At 48.1% G+C, this 16,163-nt stretch overlaps 1 protein-coding gene across 1 annotated transcript in view; it reads left to right on the top strand.

The window, feature by feature from the left end:
* CSNK1G1 (casein kinase 1 gamma 1) overlaps positions 1–16,163 on the top strand; it is a 94,853-nt gene that overhangs the window by 66,809 nt on the left and 11,881 nt on the right. Inside the window, 6 exon segments of the mRNA XM_071568235.1 lie at positions 839–990; positions 4,708–4,942; positions 7,405–7,490; positions 9,456–9,540; positions 11,519–11,667; positions 13,268–13,372. Of these exon segments, the coding sequence (XP_071424336.1) occupies positions 839–990; positions 4,708–4,942; positions 7,405–7,490; positions 9,456–9,540; positions 11,519–11,667; positions 13,268–13,372 (812 nt within the window).

Below are 16,163 nucleotides of genomic sequence, written 5' to 3'. Positions count from 1 at the left end.
TTAGCCCTGCACTGAATTCCTCCTGGATGGGCTGCTCTGATTTACTCAAAGGTAATTCCAGGAGCACTGTGCAGCTCTGTGAGTGTTCCAACACCAAGGCTGGTTTTTTCCCTTCCAATCCCTTTCAGAAAGCTGATCCACCCAAAAATGCCCTGCCAGCTGAGCCCCAACACTGTGTGCTCTCGCTGAGCTGGGTTGGGTGGGAAGGTGGTCTCTGGCTCCTGACAGTTGGATGTTGATAGTTGTGTGTGCACACATATGTTTAATGACTATGATCACCTATTTTTACATGGTGATGGGTAAAAATTTAAAACTTTTCTTTATTTGAAAAGAATTTTTTCCCTTTCTCCTTAGTAAGAGTAAACTTTGTCTAAGGTTGTGCTTAAAAAACAAGGGCTGTGTGTTATCTTGACAAAGCAGCCCTTTTTTGGCCATGCCTCATGTTCTCCAAGGGCTATCATCTTCCTAACTGCTCTGACAAGTGCCAGCAACATCTGGGCTTGTTCTCTGCCTGGTGTTCAGTGCAGCAAAGGGAACTCTGTGTCTTGTTCCCTAAGTCCAAGTCTTTAAGCTGCCAAAGCTCAATGCTTTCATGTGGTCATGTTACTGCTCTGAAATCCATTTGTCTGTCCAAGGGTGTAGCCAAGCAGAACTTGCACTGGTTTGGCCTTGGGTTCATTCACAGTGTGTGCTGGAACTTATTTCCTTACTGGGCAACATCAAACAGAATCACTCAAGAAGTAACAGTAAAGCTCTGCCTGGAGAAAGTTGTACATGCTGGAGAAAGGGAATTAACCTTGTCCTGCTGACTGATGTGAACTCTGTTCATCCCTTCCAGCTGAAGGGCTTCCCCAGGTGTATTACTTCGGGCCATGTGGGAAGTACAATGCCATGGTACTGGAGCTGCTTGGTCCCAGCTTGGAAGATTTGTTTGACCTCTGCGACAGGACGTTCACCCTGAAGACGGTGTTGATGATTGCCATCCAGCTGGTGAGTGACAGCGGGGCCTCCGTGGGGCCACTCGGGTCTGCCAGCCCTGGGGAGCTGAGCGTGGGGTCAGTGCAGGTTCAGGGCTGTCTGTTGGCTGGAGAGAGAATCTCCTTCTGTTACGGAATCACAGGATGGTTTGGGTTGGAAGGAACCTTCGAAGGTCTAATCTAACCTCTCTGCCATGGCAGGGACACCTTTCATTAGACCAGGTTGCTCCAAGCCCCGTCCAACCTGGCTTTGAACACTTCTAGAGATGCTGCAGCCACAGCTTTTCTGGGCAATCTGTGCCAGGGCCTCACCACTCTTAGAGGGAAGAATTTCTTCCTTACCTCCAACCTAAACCTGCCTTCTCCCAAGTTAAATGTTGGTGCTTGTCCTGTCCCTATAGGCCTTGATAAAAAGTCTCTCTCCATGTGTCTTATAAAAGGAAACTTCTCAGGTGTGAGAAGAACTCTTGCCTATGAAGGGAAGGTCAAGTTATGCTTCTGAGAAACTTGCTCCTTGCGCAGCAGAACCAGTGACGCTGGATTCCTACAGACATGTGTCCCATGTCCCTTACACAGCCCTGCCCCGGTACCTGCCCCAGCTCCCTCCCTCTGTTTGGACATCCCAGGAACATCTCATTTCTTACCCTCTCCCCAGGACACAGGGAGCACAGCACCCTCCCACAGTCCTACCAGTTTTACTGGTTTGGTGCTACCAGGCTGTTCAGAGACTGAAACCTCACAGAACGATGGGAGCTGAGCTCTCCTTAGCAAAAACATCAGCATTGGAGGGCCCTGCCTTGGTCAAATTTATTCAAAATTTGCCAGAGGGTTTATGGTTGTGATCTGAACCGAGACATGGCAAAAAGGTTTTTCATCAGTGAGCATCAAAATTGCCTCTAAACAAAGTGAATTTTACATCTCTGCTGATCTGATCTATATTCAAGCAGGTGATGAGTGGAAGAAGGGCTCAAATTTATTAAGAGGGTGTAGAGATTGGATTGCCATCGAGATCAGCTCCTTAAGAGTTACCTTTTCGGGAGAAGAGGGCTTGTTACACTTCCTTCCTTGGCAAGAGGAAGGCAAATGAAAGCACAGGTTTGTTTGGCACCTGGTAAATGTCACAATATCCTCTCATTTCTCTGCCACAGCGCAGGGGTCCTGCCGTGTGCCAAGGGATTCTCTCCCTCCCTAAGGGTTTCTCTGACACCTGAAATGGAGATCTGTGCTCCAAGGATGGACTGGGCCAGCCGTGACCATGAAAATCCCTCTTTAATTCACAAGCAGAGTGTTCCATCCACCCCCAGTGCTCCTGTGCTCGCTGTTTTTTCAGTGTAAAAGCAATTCCAAAGTAGTCCCAGCTCCTTGAGTGGTTTCTCTGTCTATAGAAGAGTTAGAGCCTGTAGTTCAAACCCAGAGAAGTGGGCACTGCATCTCTCCATCCAGCACCTTTCTGGAGTGCTCTGTCAGCCGTGCAATGGGTGTGAGTCGTGCCGAGGTCGTGCCAACCAGCACTGCTCGTGTCTTCTCAGGCACCAAGCCTGGGAGGACAGCGTGGCCCAGATACTCCCCATCACAGCAGCCACAAGCAGGGGGAGCATCTTGTCAAGGGGAATAAAGCACGGAGGCTGCTGTAGGAAACATCTTTCTAGCTCGGAGAGTCACTTCCACCCATCGTGGCTGAGTGCAGCTCTCCAGCATGAGGCATCCAAGCAGGTGGAAGTAAAGCAGAAGGAATATGAAAGACCCCACAGCATCTGTGTGTGTGTGATGGAAGCAAAAAAAAGGCAGATGGAAGGAAAAAAGGCAGGTAAATAAATATGTCTGAGTGCTACTGCTGGTTGTCCAGGTTGTTGTCCTGCCTGATGCAACTCGCTGTGAGTTTTTAAAGAACATAAAAAAGAGGCTCCTTTCAGGTTGTCTAATTGCTGTTGGGATTTCAACAACTGAGCTGTTCTGGTAGCAGGAACAAATCAAATGAGCCTGTCAGGCTCTGCTTGAGAGCTTGTTACATGTGGAGAGGCGAGGAAGTGCTTTGTTCCACTTTCAAGGGTTGCATCTTCATTTGAATTGCCTCCCGACGTATCTTTTTGTCTCCCAAGCTGCTGCTGTGTCCTGTAGGTGATTCAAAGCGTGAAGAATGGCTGAAGAGCATCTGCTCTGCTCTGCATCAGCCTGTAATTGATTGGAAATAATGGCTGTTAGCCGTGAAACCCATTTTCCCAGCACATTGAAATCAATCACTGTGTGGAGGGAAGGGGAGCGGCAGCACGTGCCAGTTCCTTCTTTGAAGAGCCTTTGAGCAAGTCCTGTTTTTTAAGCCTGATTCACCTGCAGCCAGTTTTTTCCTTTCTGCTGCCCTCCCTGTACAGCTGTTTATCTTACACAAAGTGCTGCCCCCTCCTGTCTGTCCTTTCCAAGAAGTGGAAATGCAGCAGGTTTTCCTTACAAAGGGTCTGAGAGACGGATGGAGGGATCATACACACATGAAGCTTTAAACCACGTGTGGATCCAAGGTCTGTAAGGAGAAAGAATGATCTGGGTTTGCCCTGTGGATTGGTGTGTGGATTCAGTAAGTGGGGAAGCAGGGGCATCTTTCAGGCCAACAGTGCTGGCAGTCCCTGCGAGCAAGATGTTTGGAAGGGCTGATGGGGATTTGGTTCCCTGCTGTTCAGCTCAGGGAGAGCTGGCTCAGTGGTCGAGAGCTGGGATCCACCCAGGAGGGGTGACCACCTGGTGACTCTTCCCTTAGATGTTCCCCAAACTTGAGTGCACCATCCTGAGATCCATCACAGTGGTGCAACACTGACCTCTGGGAACTGACACTCAGACACTCATTAGTGCAAAGCTGGGAGTTTGTGGGAGCTTTGTGGTGGTTTCATAGCATTGCAAACCACGTGGATGTGGATCCATCTCAATGACCTCTCCAAACAAGCACCTTGTTTACCAAAGCCACCATGTCCTACAGCAGGTGGGGCAGCTGCAACCAGGATAGCCCAAAATGGGGATTCACATATTCTAATTTGAAACCTAAAAAGGCAATTAAAGGTAACAAATTAAATGAAATTGAGAGTTATTTCCAATTTGAATCATCTCTTAAGTTAGGGACTCAAAGGAGAACTGCTTGGTGACCTGTTCAAGCATCCCCTGCAATATATTTGGGTTCAGAAGCAACTTTAATGGTGAACTTCTGAACAAGATGTGTTGTGGGAGGCCCTCCATCACCTTGGAAGTGGAGTTCCTGCCCTTCACCTTCCCTTTCAGTCATACTGCCAGACCAGTGTTCATCAAAAACTGACAAATGTTCCAGCTATTCCTACTTGACAGCAATAAGATTAATTATTATTTTAGTCAGCTTTGAGGATCATAAAGCTTCTGCCTTCCCACAAATCCCCCTTCATGAAGAATCTGGCGCGTCTAAGACAACATATGGGTCGAGGGAGGAAGGTGGTAAGACACAGAGCAACAAGGGAAGGCGGTGGGCAAGGGAAGAGCTCCTGGTAGCCAGTTTAGTATGTTTAAAATCAATACAAAAAGGCTGCTGCAGTCTTGTCTCCCTGCCAAGAGCTGCATCCCGGCAATAACGCCTCAGAAACAGCCTTTGCCATTTCCGTGGGAATAAAGTCAGGGAGCACAGCACAATAGCCAGGGAAAGGAGGGGATGAGAATTCCTCTTCCAGCTCTTCTGGTAGCTGGTCTGCACCCAAATAACTGTTTCCTTGTCATTGTGCAGATCTCTCGGATGGAGTATGTGCATTCCAAGAACCTCATCTACCGAGATGTGAAGCCAGAAAACTTCCTCATTGGCCGGCAGGGCAATAAGAAGGAGCACGTCATCCACATCATAGACTTTGGATTGGCGAAGGAGTACATTGACCCGGAAACCAAAAAACACATACCCTACAGGGAGCACAAGAGCTTGACTGGAACGGCGAGATACATGTCCATCAACACCCACCTTGGCAAAGGTCTGTCTGCTCGGGGGGAGCCTCAAGAGTCACAGAATCACTGAGGCTGGAAAAGCTCTCTAAGGTCATTGTGTCCAACCACTCCCCTGGCACTGCCGTGTTCATCACGGGTCCCCAGGTGCCCACATTGACACGGCTTTTGAACACTTCTAGGAGTGAGGACTCCACCACTGCCCTGGACAGCCTTGACAACCCTTTCAGTGAAGAAATTTTCCCCAGTATCCAACCTAAACTTCCCCATGGTGCTACCTGGAGCAGTTTCTCTTGTCCTGTCCCTATTCACTGGAAGCAGAGCCCAAGCCCTCCCCAGCTTCCCCCTCCTGTCAGGGAGCTGGAGAGAGTGAGAAGGTACCCACTGAGCCTCCTTTTCTCCAGGCTAAGACCCCCCATCTCTCTCAGCTGCTCCTGGTGCTCCAGCTCCTTCCCCAGCTCCAGTCCCTCCTCTGGACACACTCCAACTTGCTGTGTGAGTCTAGTGGGGCTCCAATGGCATCTTGACTTACTACTCTCTCATGCCCTTCAAGCTATTTGTGAGCCTCCTGATGCTGCAATGCTGTTTACAGTTGTGAAGCTTTTTTTTCCCCTCTCTTTTGAGGAATTGAGGCAGCTGAAATGTTGGAAGCCTCATAATTATAGTTTTTATTGGGAACTAAATAACTGGGAGCAGCTCTGCTCTGATAAAAGACAAGTAGGCAGGCAGTGATTGCCACAGTAAATGACGGACAAATAGATTTTTATAGCACAGCACTGTCCCAGTACCTTCCAGCTCCAGATGTTAGAGTTGGATGTTCCTGCCCTAGTAATTGGTTGGAGAAAATGAATAATTTAACTAATTTTAAACCTGGCTTTCATCTCCTTTCCTCACTGCTTTCTCTCATACCAGAAGGTTACATTTCTGTGGCTGAAAGACAAAAACAACCCTTATAAAATGTTTATATTCACTTAAATCCATAGGAGCAGGCAGTAAGATAATGGAATATTCTGAGTGGCCTCCCAGTGTTCTGGCTTCCACCTCACTTGGAGAGTTCACTCTCTTTGGGGAGCAAGGAGGGATGAACCCAACTTCTAATGTTGGAAAATGTAGTGTCAGGAGGGGTTGGAGGAATGGGAAAGCACAGCAGGAGCAGGCTTGGGAGCTGCTGGTGCAGGTGATGTGGAAGGAGGATGTGTTTGTGTTTGGAGTGCACCACGTGCCTTCCTGAGGACCCATTTCCTGGAGGTTTTCAGCTCCCACCATGCCTCATGCAGGGGAAGGGTCAGTGTCAGTTCTGGGGTGTATTTGAGGAGGCCAGGGCTGGCTGCCAGCCAGGGGGGGCTGTCTCTGCCCCCAGGAGTTTTGAGAGGTTGATGCTTCACTGCTGAGACCAGCCCAGGTGGAATCAATCTCTTCACACTTCAAACTAAGGCGTCTGATTGCAATTTTTCTGAGAGACAAGTGCACTCAAGCATCTTCCTGAGAAATTCATCTGCATCACTGCATCACACTGAATTACCCAGGACATCCTCTTTTTTTCTCCCCTTTTTATGAGGGTAACCTGCAGGAACTGTCACCTCAGCTCCCTTCTCCCAAGTGTTCTCACTCCCGGCATCTGCTGAGGGTTGAGTTCCTGCTGCCTGTGAGGGAGTCACACTGTGCAAGGCGCTGCCTTCCTCTTGTGCAGATGATGCAGCAGCAGGCCCAGCTCATGTCTGTCCAGCCTGTGGGCTGGATCTGCTCCTGGTTGTGGCTGTGAAGCACATTATATGGTGCAGGTGGAGATTTGGAGACGAGGAGGTTGCACCAAACGAGTCTGTGAGCTCAGTGAGCCCTAGCCCAGCCCCAGTCCTGTGCCATTGCCACCACATTTATTGTTCTCTCCTATCCCCCCTTGGGTTTTTGGATACATTTTGGGAGCTTAATTTTAAGGATTCTTTTTCCTTTGGCTCGAGGCTCCCCTGTTCACCCCTTCATTTATAATCAGAACATCTGCATGGCAACAGCAGCAAGTGTTTCACAGCTCTGGAAGGAGCTATTTTTGACCTGCTCTGATGCAATGAGATGCAGGAGTGATTGCCAGGGGGTTGGCACTGTGCAAGGGTAGTTCCCTGCAGCTGGCTGTGAGTATCCCCTGTTCCCATGGAGCCCAGAGGAAATGATCCAGCCCCACATGACAGGTGCACCATGAGCACTGGCAGGCTGGAGAAGGATTGGGGAACTGCTTTATTCCTCTGCAATTAAGACTTATCCCAGACAGGCTGAGCTGTTTGTCGTACAGCTCCTGTCTTATTATGCCTTCCAGCTGATTTAGCATGTTTTCTGGTTTTTGAAACAGCTTCTAGGTGGTTTTGCACAAGATCTGAGCTGCAGACAGCGAGAGAATGTCCCTGTCATACCTTTATCTCAGATACAGGTGTGGCTGCTGAGGAGATCTCAGAGCCATTCCTGACTCTGCAGGAATAATTTGTCATCTCTCCTCTTTTAGAGCAAAGTCGTCGAGATGACTTAGAAGCCCTGGGCCATATGTTCATGTATTTCCTCCGAGGCAGCCTGCCCTGGCAGGGATTGAAGGTAAGTTGAAGCTTTAGGTTTTGCCCTTGAAAACTTCTGGCTGGTCTCTGCCCAAAGGAGAATCCACTGGGGAAACATTGGCAAAACCCAGCCAGAAACACTGTGCTCTCTGTTGTGTCCTTGAAGTCTAAGGATGAGGCATTAGCTGTAGCTACAGGCACGATTTTAAGGTAGAAATATGTTACCTGGCACTTTATTGGTACAGTTTGGGAGAGAGGATTGAGCAGAGGTTCAGGGACAGCGATGAGAGCTGTGGTTGGAAGCTGCCCCGAGCTGGAGCGCGACGGGGACACAGTGGTTGTTTATGAAATTCCAGTTAGGGCACACAATCCCCCAGCTGCATCTGGGATCTGTGTTTATAATGGGAGCAGTTTGATGGGTTTAGATGCACAGATGGACTTCAGCTTGAAAAACTGGTTTTCTGGCAGACAGATTGAGCTTGGCTTCCCTCCAGAGACGCTGGACACTCAGTGCTGAGGAGTTTATGGGATGTGTGTACAATGAGGAGGCCCTGCAGGCAATTGAGTTATCAAGTGCCGCCAACATCCATCAGCGGAGTTAACCAGGAGCAAGTCATTTGCTGGCTCTGAAGCTCTTGGAAGCTGCATCCTCATTTCTCCATCACCTCCCTGATGATTAAGCTACTGTGTTCAGCTTTGGAATTGCAGGGAGTGAAGGGCCCAAATCTGATCAGTGTAGATGAGAACTCCTGTTGGGGAAAGAAGATGATGTTTTGGGCTCAGGAGCTGCTCAGCAGGACACTGATGGTCAGTGGAAGCAGCTTGGGTGGTAGACCTTGTTAAGCTCTTCTGTCACCACCTATCCAGAATTAGTCTGAGCTCAGCCTTATCAGACATGTGACAGAAAAAGCAAAGAAAGGGTTTTCCAAGCATGAAGGGTCATGAAAGAAATCAGAATCTCTCTGACTTTACGTTCACACCTCTGTAAGTGTGTTATTGTAGTACATACTTTCTTAGGGTTTAGTGGAACTCATCTGCTGTAAATTAATTCTGTAAATTGTTCTAAAATAGTTACGGATTTCAAAAAGGTTCTGCAAAAGTTCCTCAGTTCAGTGCTGAACTTGACAAGAATTAATTGTCCTGGACTAATTGTCCCCTTTTGAGGTCCAGGACTAATTGTCCCCTTTTGAGGTCCAGGGCAAACACAGGCTCTCCAGCTTGACCCAGAATGTGGCAGCTTTGCTCTTGTAGGTTTCCTCAGCTCATGCTTCTGGTCTGTACTGTCAGTGCCATGTTTTCAGAGAACATCTGTGATGCTAATTAAGCTGCTGCCCAGTCTAATTGGCATACTTTGAAATGAAGGCAATAAGCCCCATTTTTAGGATGCAACTGGAGCAGAGTTCTGTGCTTCAGAGGGGATTTAGGTGGGAAATCCAACTGCAAATCCATTGCCTTGATGACCAATGTTTGGTCAGTGCTGTCCCAGTGACAGGCAGTGTGGGGGTGAAAGGAGAGGCAGTGTGGGATTTGGGAGAAGTGTTACTGATGCAAGTCGTTACCTGCGTGGGGTCATTCTGTTACCCACAGGAAGACCCAGACTAGCCTTGCACTGGGTGTTCTGCAGTTGTTTGTGCTGCCAGTGGCCTGAGCATGGGGGAGGTCCTGCTGTGCCATCCCAGCTCCTGCAGCTTGGTTTGCTGCTCCTGTGAAACCCTCCCTGCATGGCCCTCAGGATGGGGCTGTGAGAAAGGAGCCTTGTAAGACACTAATGAGGGTCTGCCTTTCCTTACTGAGGATGTTTGGAATGTGGCCTTGGATTTCCTCTGCCCGTGACCCATAAAATGTTCCTGTCAGTGTAGTCCAGGAGGCAGTTCAGTTACAAGTAACATCTTCTGATGCCACCCGGAGTGGGCATTAAATACTTTGTTTTTCTTCCCATACAGCATGTCCTTTCTCACATGGTTGAACTCTTTCTCCACAACTGTTTTGTCTTTGTGCGCTGCAGGCTGACACCTTAAAAGAGAGGTATCAGAAGATTGGGGACACAAAGAGAAACACTCCAGTTGAAGTTCTCTGTGAGAACTTTCCAGGTAAAGCCCTGATGGGACCCTGTGAGTGCAGCTGGAGGTGGATAGACCTTGTTAAATAGGATGGTCCTGAGCTACTCTGGCACAGAGTATTTGGATTATGTGTATCCATCATGTTGTTTCTCAGGCTGGCAAACAACTGAAGCTGCTGCTATGAATTATCAGGGCATGAGAGCTTAAAATGAGCTTAACTCTTCCCATCAAGGTGGCTGGGCAGTGCACAAGGGCCTTGTGTGCCTGCTTGGCTTCCTTCCAAAAGATCTCTCCATTATTTTCCCATTCCCAAATGACCATGTTGGATGTACCGAGTTAATTCTTTTTCAAACGGAAGATTTTACAGGTGTTGCAAGTGTAGGTGGCCAGTTTGGAAGATGGGATGGTGTTGTCTGTCCTTGACTTCCACCTTCTGACAGCAGTTTTAAGGAGACTGCTAACTAAAGATGTGCTTCTAGCCAAGCCCAGCACCTTTTCTCTAGTTAAAAAGGGTACAAAGTTAAAGTCCTCCCCAGGTGCCCTGTGGTCTTCACAGAGTGGGCCTGGGAGTGTTTCTGGGTGTTTTCTGAAGTCCTGACATCCAGGAGAGCACCCAGAATTAATCCCATTCCTGTAGGAGCTGTTGTATCACAGGGCTCTTTCCCAGCATGAGTAGCAGCAATCCTGGAAAGGGATTGTTGTCCACTCAAGTCATGCTAATTCCCCACATGTGTCATTCCAAAATCCACTTAGTTCCAAGCAGAACAGCTTCAGGTTGGATGTTCTCATCTTTTTTTCCCAACACTCTTGCTCAGAGCTTGGTCACCCCTGCAGGTCTGGGCTGATGGGAAATGGGAGAACTGATTTCTATTCCTTCCTCACCTAAACCTGGTTGCTCCTCCACCATCCAGAGGTGCTCAGAAGAGAAGATTTTTTCTTCTCTGTTTTTTTTTCCCTCTTTTACTTCCATGTGACATGGAAGCTGCAAGCCAGGAGGGAGTTAAGTATCAATAAGCAAAGCTGTTGTTATTTTTGTTTGCTACAGGCAAAGCCACATTGCTGTGTCTGTACCTGAGCCAAGGGAGAGCTGGGAAGAGGCAGGACAAGCTCCCAGGGCTCACTCCTCTGTGCATGCAAAGTATAACCCAGATGCAAGAAAGCAATTAATTAGCTTAATACCAAACCCCGGTGTGTAAATTAATCCTGTTTAGGTAAACTAACCTTGGAGCTTCCCCTCAAAGTCCAGTTTGGAATATTCAAGGCTCTGGCAGATGTCATGACATTGGGCAGCGCAGCAGTCTGGGCAGCCAGACCCTGGTTGCTGCTGGAGATCGTGGGTGCCACAGGGAGCCCACCAACATCTCCTGATTTCCTTTGCCACATGAAATGTCTGTGGCTATTTTATAGAATCATAGAATCCCAGAATCCCAAAATGGTTTGGGTTGGAAGTTCTTGTTTTGAATGTTCAGGAGATACAGGCAGGTCTCTGATGGATGCTCAGGGAATAGTAGAATCCCAGAATGGTTTGGGTTGGAAGAGATCTTACATATTATCTCATTCCACTGTGGAAGGGACACCTTCCACTATCCCAGGTTGCTCCAAGCCCCATCCAGCCTGGCCTTGAACACTTCCAGGGATGGGGTAGCCACAGCTTCTCTGGGCAACAACATTTTAAATGCCTGTGAGCAGCCTGTTGGCAGGTTCGGTGAATTTATTTCTCACTGTATTTATTTTATTCAAATGTGCAGAATAAAACTAGGTGTGGAAGTCAGATTGGAGGTGGAGCAGCAGCTCTCTGGAGCAGAGGTGGGATTTCCACCTTTGCTTGAGAAGTGTTTGAATTGTTTTCCATTGTAAGCTGTTACTAAAAACCTCTACTTGCAGAAGAAAAGCCAGAGGCAGCACAGGCAGCCCAGACAATTCTTGCACAGTGTGAATTGACCTTGGTTTTAACAACTCATTCAAAAGATGCAGGATAAAAGCTGCTGCCTTTTCCCTTTCACCACAGAGGAGATGGCCACGTACCTCCGCTACGTTCGGCGATTAGACTTCTTTGAGAGGCCAGACTACGATTATCTGCGAACCATCTTCACGGAGCTGTTTGAGAAGAAAGGCTACACCTTCGACTACGCCTACGACTGGGTCGGCAGGCCAATTGTGAGTTGCCCCTGTGAAATCCCCTGCCTTGCCTTCCAGGTGGTGCCCCCACACCTCTGCCTTTTTGTTCCTGATAATCCCAATTAATGCCAGTGACTTTAGGGTCAAATCTTTTCACTTCTCAACACACTCAAGTGTCCTGGCGTTGTGTTCAGGGGGCTCTTGCAGTGCCTTGAAATTTCCCTGAGGGACAGAGACCCCTTCCCACTTCTCTGGGCTTGTACTGGTGGGACATTCAAGCCCCACTTTCCCACTTGTGACAGTGAACATGACCAGACTGAATTCCCTGTAGTCTAACACAGGATTGGAGATGAATAGCTAAAATCCATCTTAAAGCAGAAGAATCATAGAAGACCCCTTTCATGGTCAAGTTCTTACTGAGAACATCCAGGAGATCCAGGCAGGGCTCTGATGGATGCTCAGTGAATAATAGAATCATGGAATGGTTTGGTTTGGAAGGAACCTTAAAGCCCATCTTGTTCCACTCCCTGCTATTGGCAAGGACACCTTCCACTATCCCAGGCTGCTCCAAACCCCATCCAGCCTGGCCTTGAACACTTCCAGAGATGAGGCAGCCACAGCTTCTCTGGGCAACCTGTGCCAGGCCCTCCCCACCCTCACAGAGAAGAATTTCTCCCAAATACCTGATCTAACCTTGCCCTTCTGAGCTCAGAATATCTTGGCAGACACTTGAGGGAATGAACCAACTCTGTATGGCACATGGCAAGGAAGTTGTGTCGGAGTAACCAAGCTCCATTCAGCAATTCCATGACTCCCTTGGACCATAATCCTGATCTTGTTACATCATTTCTGCTATCAAAAGCCAGTTATACACAAGAAGACCTTGGCCAAAAGCTGTGGGAAAATGTGGTAAAAGGGTCTGAAGCTCTTTAGTTTGAGTCTTGCTCACAACCCACCCCAAAGACCAGCAGTGACACCTGTAAATACATTTTCACTGGTGCCACATCAAATTCCATCAGAGCTAAACTTGGCACCGCTGCCGGCGCTTTACCGTCCCAACTATATTTAGCATTCCCGATGTTTACTGTGCCCAAAACAGTTCCTGAGAAATCATTCCCTTTGTGAATCAAGATTTTCTCATCATTTTTCTTTAATTACAAAGGCGATTGATAAAGAGCACCTTGTAAGACAAGCGTGCTGCTGCTGCCAGCCGCGGTGGTTGCTATGGAGATCTCGGTGTTGGGAGCAGGGATTATGACTTTGGTGAGGAGAAAGCAGATGAAGCTTTAATTTTAACACACCCTGTTTCTATGCAAGCGTGATTTTTACAAGTGGCGAGACGAGGAGATGAGGAAAACAAGTCTGTATATTCTCAGTTGTAATAACCCCGTGTGAGACGCACTAGGTGTGATTTGATGTCAAGACTGACACCTAATGATGTCTTCTTAATTAATTTTTATACAAGATATTTGATGCTGGTGTCCACCATCAAATCATCAGGGTTTGATAGCCCTGAGTGTAATTCTCTGTGGTTATTACCTTTGGGCAGCGTTTTGATGTTTTCCTGCTTCCTCCCAGCCTGACATGGTGGGTCTGTGCGTGTGAGAGTCTTTATCTTAACCACCACCTTGTTTTCCAGCCTACTCCCGTGGGATCTGTGCACGTGGATTCTGGGACATCTGCGGTAACAAGAGACAGCCACGTCCACCGGGATCGACCATCCCAGCAGGCCCTTCGCAATCAGGTGTGTTGCTCACGATGGCTCCGGCACCTCTCAGAATTCCTCTGGCACTGGAGAAGCAGATGCCATGTGACATTAGAAGGGGCTGGGGCTGATTCTTTGTCGTATCAAGGACAATTCCTGCTTAATTTTGAGATTGTGGTTTGAGGAGAATTTTGTCAAAGCAGCAGGTTGTTGAAATGCTGTATCAACCAATGGAATTCCTGGGGGTTGTGAACCAAGTGGATTTCAGTTTGGAATGGGTCGTTTTTCTGTTGTTTGTGGGTAAGCTGGTTAAGTCAACAATCCAGCCCTGACCTGCAGCATTTTTAGGGCTGCTTTTACTCATGGCACACGGAATGTGGAGTAGGCTGAGAGATGTGGCAATGGCAGCCTGTCCCCAGGTGCCCTCTGCCCAAGGAGTGCGTGGCTGCAGTAGGGATGTGTGTCCCATGTACACCCATATATCCTTCGTGGAGCATCCAGTTCCCAGGGTGAGTGTTGCAGAGCACAAAGGTCTGGCAGGGCAGGGACCCCTGGGAAGGCTGCATGTCATGATCTGGAGGAATTGCCACAACTTGCATTTGAATTTCCCCATTTTTCCTTTCTTATTGTACTGTTTTCTTGGTGTTGAGAGTTTGGATTTTCTGCGTTAGCAGAACTGCTCAGACGTTCAGTAGGTCTCCAACTGAAGCTCCTGGCTGGAGCTGTTGTACTTTTATTCCAAGGGAGTGGATCTGGGCTCGCTCTGCTCCTCCAACCTCTTTGTGCTGTTCAACACCGGCTGCCAGCGCTGCCCCCGCTCAGCTCCTCCAGCGGGGGTTCAGGGGTGGAGAACCAAGTGTGAGGTGTCATAACCTTTCTGAGCTCAGCTGTCCTTGGGCACTAAAGGGCCGAGCAGCTACTGTAGACCAGGATACATCCCAATCCATCAGATACAGTCAGGATGAACACCTCTCATTGTAGGTGTTGCCATAGGAAGCCGGGTGGTTGGCAGCACATGCAGTGCAGTGTTTGTGCAGTGATTAATGTGGGCTGGTGTGTGAGCCCTGCCACTATAATCTACTTTAATAAATTCCCTGATTAATGCATTAACCCCCAGTTCTGGGTGGAATCTCCAGTTGTCCACCTCGACCACAGACCTTCATGCTGTTTACATGTGAGGCATCATGTTTCCTTGACTGGACAGTGACGCCTGGCTTCATTTTCAGGCATTTTAGTTCACCAGTTATAGTATGAGGTCCAAAGAAGTCTGTGTTAGTCCCAAAATATACAGGCAGCTTGTTCTCTGGAGCTGCACAGATAGTCTGGATGTGGGATTGCGCAGCAGCTTTTGTCATCTTTTCACCTAAACATTACTTAGGATGATGAATTATTTAATATAACACAGGGAAAATCAGGTTCTTCTCACCAAAACACAAACAGCTCTCTTCCAAGGAACATTCCTTTTAAGTCTTGAGCAAAGGATTTCTCTAAAGGGAAAAAGGAGAAAAAAGAAACGTCTCAAGCAGTGAATTGGAGGTGTGAGTTTGGATCTCCACATTTAATGGCCTTATTTTTGTTCTTGGGTATAATAACTGCAGATCTCTTACAATATTTCACTCTGAGCAAGGAGCTGATGTGTGATGTCTTTTTTGTAGCCTTTTCCTCTTGGAAGTGAAAGTATTTAATCAAAGATGGGTGAGCTCTACCCCTTCTGTCTTTAGTCTTGTCATGTGATTTGGAAGGTGGTAGGAAGGTGAGGAGTGTTAATGGGAACTCGATGCTCCCAAGCTGTGTCAGAGCGGGTTTAAGTTGGATATTAGAAAAAGGTTCTTCCCCCAGAGGGTGGTCAGGCCCTGAAGAGGCTCTCCAGGGAAGTGGGCACAGCACCAAGACTTGTCAGAGCTCAAGGAGCATTTTGAGGGTGCTCTCAGGGACATGGTGGGATTGTTGGGGTGTCCTATGCAGAGCCAGGAGTTGAAGTTGCTGTTCCCTGTGGGTCCCTTCCAATTCAGGATATTCTAGTCTAGTCTTGTCCAATCTATTCCATTCCACTCCATTCTAAATTTCACAGGCATCACTTCCTCAGTGTCACTCCTTGGGTTGCTTTGGGCTCAGCTCAAGCCAGTTTCAAACCTAGTTTGTCACGTACTTGGCTGTAGAATTAAAGAGACAAATCTGGCTCTTGTGGCTACTGGAGCCTTTCCTGGAAAACTACCTCCAGGCTCCTGGGCAGGAGTTTGCTTCTCCCAGTGCTGAAGTACCATGGTGCTGCTTCATGCCCTGGGCTGGCCAGGGCTGTGAAGGAAGCAGGACTCAGGATCTGCCTTCCACCAGCTTACAAAACCTTCATTAGAATTCTCCAGTTGTTCCTGATCTTGTCACTTACAGCCATTAAAAAATATTCCAAGGGAATCACCAAGGACAGAAAGTGTGAGCAGTGTCTCCAGCTGACAGGAAGAACATGTAATAAGAAGGTTTTATAAACCAGAGGATCCTTAAGGTCCCTTCCAACCCAAACCACTCTGTGATCCTATGACAAGACCACCCATAGGGAAATAGCTCCTGGGTTTGGTGGCTGCTCGGAAGGAGGAGCAGCACTGTGGGTCCCTCCAGCAGGGAGTGAGAGCAAAGGGAACAACAACAGGTGTTTTATGAAATACCAGGAGACTTCTCTTTTAATTTCCCCACTTTCTGGATTTGCTTCTGCTCTAGTCAAGTGAAAGTTTACTAGTGGGCATTGAGGTTTGTTCAGAGGTTCCTGGAGTCTCTGTGTGCCAGGCACCTCCCTTTGGTTCCTGCTTCACCTTCACTGCTGGGATCCTGTTGTTTA

This window comes from Pithys albifrons, chromosome 13, assembly GCF_047495875.1.
Source record: "Pithys albifrons albifrons isolate INPA30051 chromosome 13, PitAlb_v1, whole genome shotgun sequence".
NCBI lineage: Eukaryota > Metazoa > Chordata > Aves > Passeriformes > Thamnophilidae > Pithys > Pithys albifrons.
The sequence above is the reverse complement of the archived record's forward strand: the minus strand, read 5'-3'. Positions and strand labels throughout refer to the sequence as shown.